The sequence below is a fragment of the Sinocyclocheilus anshuiensis genome, unplaced genomic scaffold, assembly GCF_001515605.1.
Source record: "Sinocyclocheilus anshuiensis isolate Anshui unplaced genomic scaffold, SAMN03320099.WGS_v1.1 scaffold251, whole genome shotgun sequence".
Classification (NCBI taxonomy): Eukaryota; Metazoa; Chordata; class Actinopteri; order Cypriniformes; family Cyprinidae; genus Sinocyclocheilus; species Sinocyclocheilus anshuiensis.
In genome coordinates, this window is record NW_015549579.1 from 388253 (window position 1) to 399579 (window position 11327).

Genomic DNA, 11327 nt, shown 5'->3' on the forward strand with positions numbered 1-11327 from the left:
ATTTTCATTTTTGGGTCTGTCAAATAAATGCTGTTCTTTTGAACTTTTTATTTATCAAAGAATCCTAAAAAATCCTGAGCACCGTTTTCACAAAATTAAGCACAAATGTTTTGAACACTTGATAATTAGTAATAATTATTTAAAGCTGCAGTCCATAAGTTTTGCTTCTTTGTCGCCATCTCGGTTTGAAAACCTGCAATTACAGCTGTTTGCAGAATTATCTTCCTTGCGTGGGTTGTGCGCCGGCACGGCTCCAGTGCGGACGAATCTAATGTTTTGAGGAGTGTGTGTGTGTGGCAGTCAGTCACCGCACCAGTGTGAGTTACTGTACACCAGTTACTGTACTTCAGAATCACAGATTCTAGCCTACGTCTTGGAATATATGACCCAAATAAGAATTTTCACAGGATATTGTCATCTGAACATGTAACAAGTCTGCCACATTTGTTCTGACCAACTGAGGAAAAAAGCATTACAATAAATCACGCTACCAATGGTGATTTAATCTAAAGATCGGTTAGCTCATATTACATCAAACCATGCAAATTATTATTATTGTTATACTTTATTCTCAAATTATTAATGTTAACAACATCAGCATTGCCTATAGTGTGTATTAGTGTGTAGATTTCAATTTCTGTACAGTCTAATCTCTAATTGTCATACCATTCAAATTTCATATTAAGAAATTATTTTAACCCAAAAAGTAAATTATGCTCCCTTCGAACTGGTTGTCTTTAAAATACAAATCTTGTGTAATCCCAGGCTATCTGTAATCAGAAGCACATTTAAAACTGGAATATAATTTAATTTCATTCACATGTGTTTCATAAACACATAATCCTTTATGGATTACAATCCGCCATCAAAATGATAAATTTAATTATTCCAGCTGCTGTGATAAAACGCTATAAACGATCCTCTACCTGCAGGATCCTCAGATGCGATAGCCTAGCCGGGACAACTTCTTTATGTTTACAGACGTGGCGTAATGATGCAGCAGCATGCGGATAATTTTTAACCAAAAAAAGTTATGGACTGCAGCTTTAAGTAATAATTAATAGTTCAACACAATTCATATGTAATGTTTCTGGAGCACCAAGTCAGAATATTAGATTTATTTTTGGCGTTTTTGCCTTCATGATAGGACAGTTTAGATCAGGTCTAGACAGGAAGCCGAGAGGGAGAGGGGGGCAGGATCATGAAACGTACTCGAGCCGGAATTCGAACTCGGGACGCCTGTAACGCAACGCTGTATGTTGGCACGCAGCCCACGAGGGCTGATTTCTAAAGGATCATGTGACACTGAAGACTGGAGTTTTGCCATCACAGAAATAAATTGTTTTAGAATATTAAAATAGAAAACAGTTATTTTAAATTGTAACTATTTCACAAAATATTCCTTTATTTTATGCAAGAGATTTGTTGTTTAAAAAATAATCGTTAAACCAAACTTTTGTACTGCATTGTATGCTGTTATTATGTTCTAATGAGAAAAATTACAAAACAGTCCTAGGCTTCAGTAGCTCTTTATCTACTATTGACCCTTAAAGGAATATTCCAGATCAATACAACTTAAGCTCTTTTGACGGCATCTGTGGCATGTTGTGATTACTACAATCAATTTTGTCTCTATTTTTTTTACTTTATTTTTCCTTTACAGCAGTGCATTTACAATAAAAACCAGAATAAATGTTCAAAATAAACAATAAAAAATTAAATTTGAGTAATTCATCCATCTGGAAAGGTGGTTCCAATACTTAAAAGTTTGTGTAAATTTACTGAGCGATAAACTTGTTTTTCAAATATAACTTAAGTGCATTAATAGTAAAGCAAGTTATTTATGCGATTTCGGACAGTTGCAACTACATGACTGTGAGTGAGGGTCCTTCCCTTTGCTTTGTGGAAGTAAAGGAGTTTTTAAAAGGGGCTGTAGAATCAAGCTGACTTTCCATTAGCATCACTGTGCATGCCACCCCCACTCAGTCTGAATGAAGAGAATAGAAGAGAGGGAGGAGCACTGGCCCAGTGCTCGGTTACTGCCTCTATTCAGCGTCCTGATGGCCGTAGCAGGGCGGATCATTAGTCACACACAGAGGAAATGTTTCTATTTCTCTGTCGCTCTTCAAAGAGGCTCTACGGGTGAGGGGTGGGGGAGAGAACAGCACCCATTAGGGCTGTTCAAATCCATCCTTCTCCAGTGACATGGAGTCGGTTGGCAAGGAAGGCACTGGGGGAAAAAAATGAATTCTAATGGCAGTTTAAACCCCTCAGCTTTTCAAATGTGCTGGTTACATTTAAATAAGCCCCCAACTGTCTTGCCACATTTGATTTTCTTTTCTCTTTTTACATTTGTGTCCTTAAGGTATAAATGGACAGTTGGAAAACATTCCCCATGTCCTTTGATAATGTGTAATCTAATAAAAAAAGAAAATTGTCATTTACATATGCTGAAAATTTTCATTTTATTCATCCCATTCATCAATTTTGCATTTTGTTGCAGTATACGTTTGGTAAGTAATGTGCTAATATTCCGTTCCAAACATAATCCATGCGTTTACATGGCAATTATCTAAACCTGTCCAGTCCTAAAGCTTCATCAGCTACACGGCATCATCTGAAAGAGCCTGACCTGCATTTCCATGCGCCTGATTTGTTGCTTGTTCTAGTGTCTCTAATCCTGTTACTGGATGGTGTAAATGGGAAGCCTCTAAACATTTATAGGTTTGAAAGCACATGCAGGGTTTTAACAATGGCTTCAGCCTGGGGCTGTAATCTCTATTCTGGAAGCACGCTGCCCATGAAGGGCCTGCTCCATAACCAGCCCCTGACAGCTTAGTCTTTCTTAGCGCTGCATAATCTCATTTGCTGGATTTTAGCCTGTCATTTTGCAGCTGCTTATTCCGGTTCTCCGCATTCCTGTGGCTGACTCTTGATTGTTTTGCGCTTTTGTGATTGACATCTCAATCTCAGAATGGTGGTTCAATCTCAGAATTAGTTAGAGGACATTTGTAAATATGGAAAAGGGATAGAACCTTAACAGTGCAAAGTATCAATCAAATAAAAAAAAAATGTTGTGAAATAAAAAAAAAATAAAAATAAATAAAAATAAATAAATAAAAAAAAATAAAATTTGTTAAGATAGGACAATATTTGGCCGAGATGCAACTATTTGAAAATCTGGAATTTTAGGGTGCAAAAAAAATCAAAATATTAAGAAAATCACCTTTAAAGATGTCTAAATGAAGTCCTTAGCAATGCATATTACTAATCAAAAATTAAGTTTTGATATATTTATTGTAGGAAATTTACAAAATGTCTTCATGGAGCATGATCTATACTTTATCCTAATGATTTTTGGCATAAAAGAAAAATCGACAGTTTTGACCCACACAATGTATTTTTGGCTATTGCTACAAATATATCCGTGTTACTTAAGACTGGTTTTGTGGTCCAGGGTCACATATGTGTGTGTACTGTGTATATTTATTATGTATATATAAATCCACACACATGCATGTATGCATCTAAGAAAAATGTTGTTTACATATTAAATATATTTATATATAATATAAATTATATGAATATAAAAAGACATGTAAATATTTTCTAAATATATACTGTATGTGTGTGTCTTCATATATACATAATAAATATACACAGTACACACACACATATTATGTACACAAAAAAAAACTTTTATTTTGTATGCGATTAATCGTGATTGTTGCCCAGAACTAATTTATACAATTGATTATTAACCAGTGGGAAAGAAATGCAAATTTAAAAAATAATAGGCTGTACCACAAGTACATACTAACAAAAAGTAACCATTTAAGGGACTCTATATAGTTTTTAAATATTTAGATCAGACAATATAATGTATATAATGTAGCAGCATTTAGCGAACAAAGAGATTTCAGTGAAGGGACTCAAATTAATTGGTGATTTATAAATAATTGATCTGGGCAAAGTTACATTTGTGACTGAAAAGCCTGGAAAATTGGATTGTTGATCGATTTTGCATTGTTGTAAATGCACTAAAGATTTTATTTATGTTATAGGTTGAAGAGCCCCAGACCCTTTGAACTTTAAATTTGGCTCAGGTTAGGTAATCTGCTCCACACTAAATAGCACATCAATAGCATTCTTTCCCACACCTTTTTTTCTTTTAATGGATAAACCCCTTGACCCAGGTCATGAGACTAACAAGTCCTTTATTTCCTCTCATTGTGTCATTTATCATCCGTAATCTTTGAAATGTGACACAAGTGTGGCGCTAATGGTGAAAAAAAAAAAAAAAGATACTTCCAAGTTAAGAGGGCACAGCTGAGTTTTGAGCTTTCAGGACCACTTAAATAGATTAAAGTGGAATCTGTGAAAGCACAATTTAATTTAGATGTATATTACAATTCTGATTGTTAGATTAGTGGGCGGTTTAGATGTCAGCTGACATGCATAGGTAGGGCTGTGTACAAATCGCTGTTTAAGCAAATGTTAGAGGTCATTGTACCCAAGATAGACCTTTTATCTCTCTTTTGTGTAACATCACAAAGGAAGCCCTCATGCTTTCTTGGATCCTTTCAAATTATTATTAAATTAAATTATAAATATTAATATTTAGACTTTCTAGCAGTAGTTTTATATTCTTTTTTTTTATCCTGCAATTTAAAACTAAAAATGTATTAGTAGCCACTGGCTCCTAAAATTGTGTACTAGAAGTGAAATTACTTAAGTTGTCCAGATCCAAATTTAATTGTCACAATAAATTAGGGCTGCACGATATTAGAAAGAATTGACATTGTGATATCCTTTTTTTTTTCTGCGCTATATATTGCAATGTGTAGAAAGATAGGAATGTCTTGAATTCAAGACATCAGATGTCTTGAATTGTTTAAAAATTAAATAATAATTCTACAACAATTGGGGTGATTTTGTAGGCATCTTCGTAGAACATAAATATAATAAAAAAATAATAATTAAAACCCTGAAAAATGACTTTTTAATTTTTGCCTTATTTTGGGTTGTTTAACACACTATTTGACTCCTCTTATTCACTATCAATTCAGGCAAATAAAGGATCTAATATGTTATGATATTAATAATGAATGTTGCTTCTTACCCTAAAATAAGGGAGCTAATTTGTAAATGAAACCTGCATCTGCGCAGGATGGATTTTTCAGTACCGCTCCTGCAGGATTCTGTCCCGCTTCCGCCCCCGCACCACTCTTGCAGAAATGTTATCTCGTCCCACTCCCGCCCGCTACATTCATGTTTTGTCCCACTCCCGCCCACAAAAGCCCACATAAAAGTAATATAGATTTTTTTTTCACTACATCAATTAAATTGACATAAAATTGTTCTGTAATATCTCGTAAGTTCTCGTAACATCCCAGCAAAAATGCTCCCGATAAAATATTTGTTATTTAGACTAAGCAACATTCACAAACCACTGTTATTTTTTACAGAAAAGCGAAGCATAGACTGCTGGTCTCTAGTGCCATTATAACTGACGATGCGTTTCTTTTTGCGACCAAATCTTCCATTTCAGTGCTTTTCTCCCATTCCTCGCTCATTTCGCCATGCGCAGCAGAGACTGCATGTCAAAAACGTGAAGCAGCAAACGTGCACTTTAGTTTTTAAGAACCCTTAGATCAGAATTAATTACTTTATATCAGGCAAATATAGAACCATGCAAGTCCTGTATCGCACCTCCTGCAATGTGACTATTGTGCATGCGCACATTGCGATGTCGATGCTGAAACGATGTATCGTGCAGCCCTACAATAAATTATTATATACAATATACCATGACAACCTAAAGAACATAAACCCCGTTCAAACATGTTGATGGTAGGGCTGTGCAATTAACAATGCGATTGTCATGCGCATCTCGTCAGTAAAGCCGGTTCCATGATTAGTAGTAAATCTCCATCACCTGCTTTCAGGTGGAGCGGCATTTACTACACAGAGCCTTAGATCACTGACAAGCTACGCAATATCGCGTTCATTATCGCAGGCGATTCGATCTGCGATAATAGGGCCTTTCGCACCGCGGGAACATTTTCATAGTACCAGAACTAATTGTGGAACTACCCACTTTTTGACGTTGTGCGATTTTTGTACTGGACTGCCTTTTTCGAGAACCAAATTAGCTCCTACTCCGGAGCAGGGTCTAACCAGCACAACTGGTACTAATCGTGACGTAAGTAGACATTGATTGGCCAAACGCGTATGAAAACGCCCTCACCCCATGATTTAATGATTTAAAACGCTGTGTAAACATACTGTAAACATTGTGTCAACTTATTTCGCAAGTATGGAGAACAGCGATAGATGGACGGACGCTGAAGTGCAGGCACTTGTAGCAAATGTAGCACTGCCAGTTGTCGTTGGAGATTCTTAGTCCTCCTTTCCGTTCTTTCAATCGCTTTACGTATACGTCGACTTTCCATGTCCATTATTGTGAAACCAGCGAGACACAACAAAAACACAGCTCCGATCACAGCGTCCTCCATCCTCCTGTTGTTAATGTTGTTCTTCTTTGTTTCTGTTGTTGAACGCCGCACACAAGAATGCAACCCTTTAAATGGTACTGGGAAATAGTTCGCGCAAAATCTTCCCAGTACTTTAGTACTGTACATTTAGTTCTGGAACTAAAGCGGTGCGAAAGGCCCTAATGAACGTGATATTGCCTAATTGTCAGTGAAGTACGGCTCTGTGTAGTAAATGCCGTTCCATCTGAAAGCAGGTGATGGAGATTTACTACTAATCACGGAACCGGCTTTACTGACGAGATGCGCATGACAATCGCATGCGATTAATTGCACCGCCCTAGTTGATGGATGAATTGAATTAGACATTTAGGTTGAGAATCAACCAGCATAGTTCCTCATAACTTTTTAGTCTGTTTGCTTTGACGAAAACTGGTGAAGGTAGACAATCTAAAGTTGTAATCAACTAACAGCAAATTACCTGAAGAAATTAATGAATCCATAAATCACCACAAAGTTTTTGGTTCTCTTGCTACTGGGTTTAAATTGTTGCAGATTTGTATTTATGTCCTTCTGGTAAAGTTCAGCCACAGTCTGCGGCTCTGTAGCTGTTCATAGAAGCAACTATATTGCACAATTGTCTATTTTGTGCGCAGTCATAATGTTTTTTTTTTCCATTTCTAAGTGAACTGAAATGTCCTCACAAGACTGCATGTTGTCTAAGCCCTTTCTTTAAATTTTCTTTCAGCTGAGCATCGAGAAAGCCCAGGCCATTGCTGAACAGGTAGAGCTGAAGGCTAAGGTTGTTCAGTCAGAAGTAAAAACCATCACTCTTCGTCATAAGAAAGCTCTGGAGGAACGCGAGTGTGAGCTGCTCTGGAAGGTGAATGAAAGAACAAACATTAATTCATGGAGTAACAACTACCTTTTAAAAGTCTGTCTGCATATTTTAGTATGAAAAAGTCACTTTTTTGTAACATCTGGAACTCTTTTTGTTTCCTGCACAGGTGGAGAAGATTCGCCAGGTGAAGGCAAAATCATTTTACCTGCAGGTTGAGAAACTACACCAGAATCTCACCAAGCTGGATAGTACTATCTCCACAGTGACGCAGGTTCTAGAAGAGGGCCGTAGCATAGATGTCCTGCTAGCACGAGAGCACATGCTAAATCAGCTACAGGAGCTTAAATCCCTCCGCTGCATCCTACAGCCCCAAGAAGACGATCGCATCATGTTCACCCCTCCAGACCAGGCTCTTCTGATTGCCATCAAGTCCATGGGCCTCATCAGCAGCGGAGCCTTCGCCACAGCTTCCAAAGCTCATGGTGAAGGCCTCAAGAGAGCGCTGCAAGGAAAGCTAGCTTCCTTTACCGTCGTAGGGTATGATCATGATGGTGAGCCTCGCTTGTCCGGTGGTGACAGCGTCTCGGTTGTGCTTATGAGTCCAGATGGTAATCTGTCCAGCGCAGATGTTTCCGACCACCAAGATGGAACGTACACAGTCAGCTATCTGCCCAAGAGCGAGGGTGAGCATTTGCTCTCGGTGCTTATATGCAATCAGCACATTGAGGGAAGTCCTTTCAAAGTGATGGTCAAATCCGGTCGAAGTTACGGCGGTGTAGGCCTGCCCATTGCATCTTTCGGAGGAGAGGGTGATGGGGACGGGCAGCTGTGTCGGCCTTGGGGCATCTGCGTGGATAAGGAGGGCTATGTGGTGGTCGCTGACCGAAGCAACAACCGTGTGCAGATCTTCAAGCCTTGTGGCACGTTCCACCACAAGTTTGGCACCTTGGGCTCACGACCGGGCCAGTTTGACCGCCCTGCTGGAGTCGCCTGTGACAGCCAGAGGAGAATCATTGTGGCAGATAAGGACAATCACCGCATCCAGATCTTTACCTTTGATGGCCAGTTTCTTCTCAAATTTGGTGAGAAGGGAACCAAAAATGGGCAGTTCAACTACCCATGGGATGTGGCTGTCAACTCTGAAGGGAAGATCCTGGTTTCGGATACACGCAACCACCGTGTGCAACTCTTTGGACCTGATGGGACTTTCCTTAACAAATACGGATTCGAAGGTGCCCTCTGGAAACATTTTGATTCGCCTCGCGGTGTGGCCTTCAATCAGGAAGGCCACCTCGTTGTGACCGACTTCAACAATCATCGGCTGCTTGTCATCAGGCCCGACTGCCAGTCAGCACGCTTCCTTGGGTCTGAGGGAACCGGAAATGGCCAGTTCTTGCGGCCTCAAGGTGTAGCAGTGGACCAGGAGGATCGTATTATCGTGGCCGATTCCCGCAACCATCGCATTCAGGTGTTCGAACCCAACGGCAACTTTTTATGCAAGTTTGGGACACACGGTAACGGCTTCGGGCAAATGGATCGCCCCTCGGGTATAGCGGTTACCCCAGATGGAATGATTGTGGCTGTGGACTTTGGAAACAACCGAATCCTCATGTTCTGACCTTTTAAGGTTTGAAATACAAAACTGTAGCCATGGACAAATGGAAAAGGAGATTTTGCACATCTATCAGGAGCAAATGCAGTTTGATTTAGCGAGGTGACAAGAGTTGTAGGGACTTTATATTTTTGTACGATTCTCAGTGATCGTGTAACTCCAAATGCTTGCCGTTACAGCACAAAGTTTTGGCTGCTGCAAGCTAAGAGTTTTTTGCTCTTGGTATGCGTCTTCAAATCTTTTTTTTTTTTTTCTCAGGGAATTTCTTGCATTCTTGAAATATTTTCTCTCTGCATTACACCTACCTCATCTAGCTTATGTATGAATGTTCTCACGTTTGTGCAGAGTCCGTGAAGTTTTATAAAGAAGCGTCTACCTCAGTGTTTTTTTTTTTTTTACCTTCGTAGAATGTGAGAACGGAAAAAAAAAAAGAACTAAACAAAGTGAAGCAATGTTTGGGTATTTGCACAGTTCGCACAATTGTTTCCTGATTGTTACTGTGCACAGAACGCAAGTTATATCCCTGAATGTTTCTCGTGACGATTGATAAAAAAGCTGCATGTTTTGGCAGAAACAATTGAGGCCAAGTTCATAAGTGTCTCATTACAACCAGCTGCATTAGATCACAAGTTGCTTTTTGTTTTTCTATTGATTACAGCATGGCCTACAGTGCTTCCCGTGCCCGTTTAAGAAAGATCCACAGGGAGACTATTCACTCCATCAGTGTAACATAATTTGAAAACACTTAGAATCAATTGAGCCCAGTTTGAAATTGGATAGTTTGTGCCTGACTTGTGGGTAACCACTTTAAAGTCTTGTTTGCTTCTGTGTTCAATTGATTAAAAGAAAAAAAGAGGAAGCAAAGCATTTGTGGAAAATAAAAAAATAATATATAAATATAAAGCACTGGTATACAGCAGAACAAAAGCACATGGCTCTCCCATTATAGTCTGCCTGAACTTCTCATTTAAGTTTATGACCGACAGGAAAGTGTATCTCACCAATGTTGTAACTCAATATGAGAATCATTAATCACAAAAATACAAGTTTTTCCTTTCTGGTATTAAGTGGCCCATGAGAATTTGGATGTTCCTGTTCTTGCAAGCACCATGTGTGTGTTTTTGGATATTTTGAAGTGGGTGAGCTTTATACAAACTTCTTTCTGAATGTGTGCGGTACCGCCTTGTTCGTACATATGTGTGGCAGGCCCACTTAAAGAACCAGTATTGTAATATTAACCTTTGGGGTTAATTTGCATGACTGTTTCTGTTTTACACTTTAGGTAACATTTAAAATCTGAAAATCGTGTGAGAGCTGGACGACCTATTGGAAAGTGGTCATGATGATTTGCCCCGCCGTTTTCTTGTAGGCTGCAGTTATCTCGTCCTATCATGAGTATCAACGTGCTTGCATGTAGTTACCTGTGCCTTTTGTGATGTTAGATAAATGGGAATTGAATGTCTTTGCCAATGGGTGACTATAGGATATAGGCATGTGCCAAAACTGCTTCTGAAAGTCACGGATGCGTTGAGCATTTGCTTTTCATTTATAAAGCGGATCTTTCTCAGTCTTTTTTCTTTATGTATATTACCTCATTATAAACAAAATATTGACTTCAAATTGTGGATCAGCCAGCATATTTATGTTGGAGATATGTTAATTATGATAATGTTGCGTTTTACGCATGGTAAGAGTGGAGAGTAGGCAGTTAGATTTCTGAAAATTGATAGACATCTGCACATTAGATGATAATAGACAAATAAAAGGACCAGCATGGGTGACGGAAGCCCGTTTGATGAGCTTATGCAATAAAAAATGAAAGATTTGCTGCTTCCACCAACACAGATCATCCCTGTCATACAGTATTAATATCCTATTTGATCTAATGAATATTTAGCTGCAAAGTTTTCTCCCTGAATCCCTGCTCTCTTTGAGAGGAAACTTTAAATGTATATTTTTGCATGCTGTTAAGGTCCTTGTAGACAGGTGGATGTAAAATATGGATGTTGGAAAACAAAGGGAGGAAGAAAAAAAATGTATAATGTACCAAAAAAAAGGAGCATATATCATGTGTTAGCTTGTGGTGAGTGGTTGACTATATGATTGTATTATTTCTAGATAGCTTTACAGAGTAAGGTACCTCGTTGAGCTCCATTCAGATGCCTTACCACAGCTCCTTAGCTTTTGGAATCGAATCAGAACTGGAAAACTGCCAAAGACCTCATTCAAATGAAACCTCAGTGTGTGGATGCGTTTATAAATTGATTTTTCACGTTTGCCCAAAGATTTATACATTTGGCATCGATCATTCTTGTATTTCGACAAGCTTTCGATGTCTTGACATAAAAGCGAAACGGTCCTAGAACACGTCCCTGGACGT

At 38.7% G+C, this 11327-nt stretch overlaps 1 protein-coding gene across 1 annotated transcript in view; it reads left to right on the top strand.

The window, feature by feature from the left end:
• The window catches only part of LOC107657583 (E3 ubiquitin-protein ligase TRIM71-like), a 42614-nt gene extending 33306 nt beyond the window's left edge, over positions 1 to 9308 (top strand). Inside the window, exons 3-4 of the mRNA XM_016445739.1 lie at positions 7243 to 7377; positions 7502 to 9308. Of these exons, the coding sequence (XP_016301225.1) occupies positions 7243 to 7377; positions 7502 to 8953 (1587 nt within the window). The 3' untranslated portion in view covers positions 8954 to 9308. The remainder of the gene's footprint in view (positions 1 to 7242; positions 7378 to 7501) is intronic.
• The last annotated feature ends 2019 nt before the right edge of the window (positions 9309 to 11327 follow it).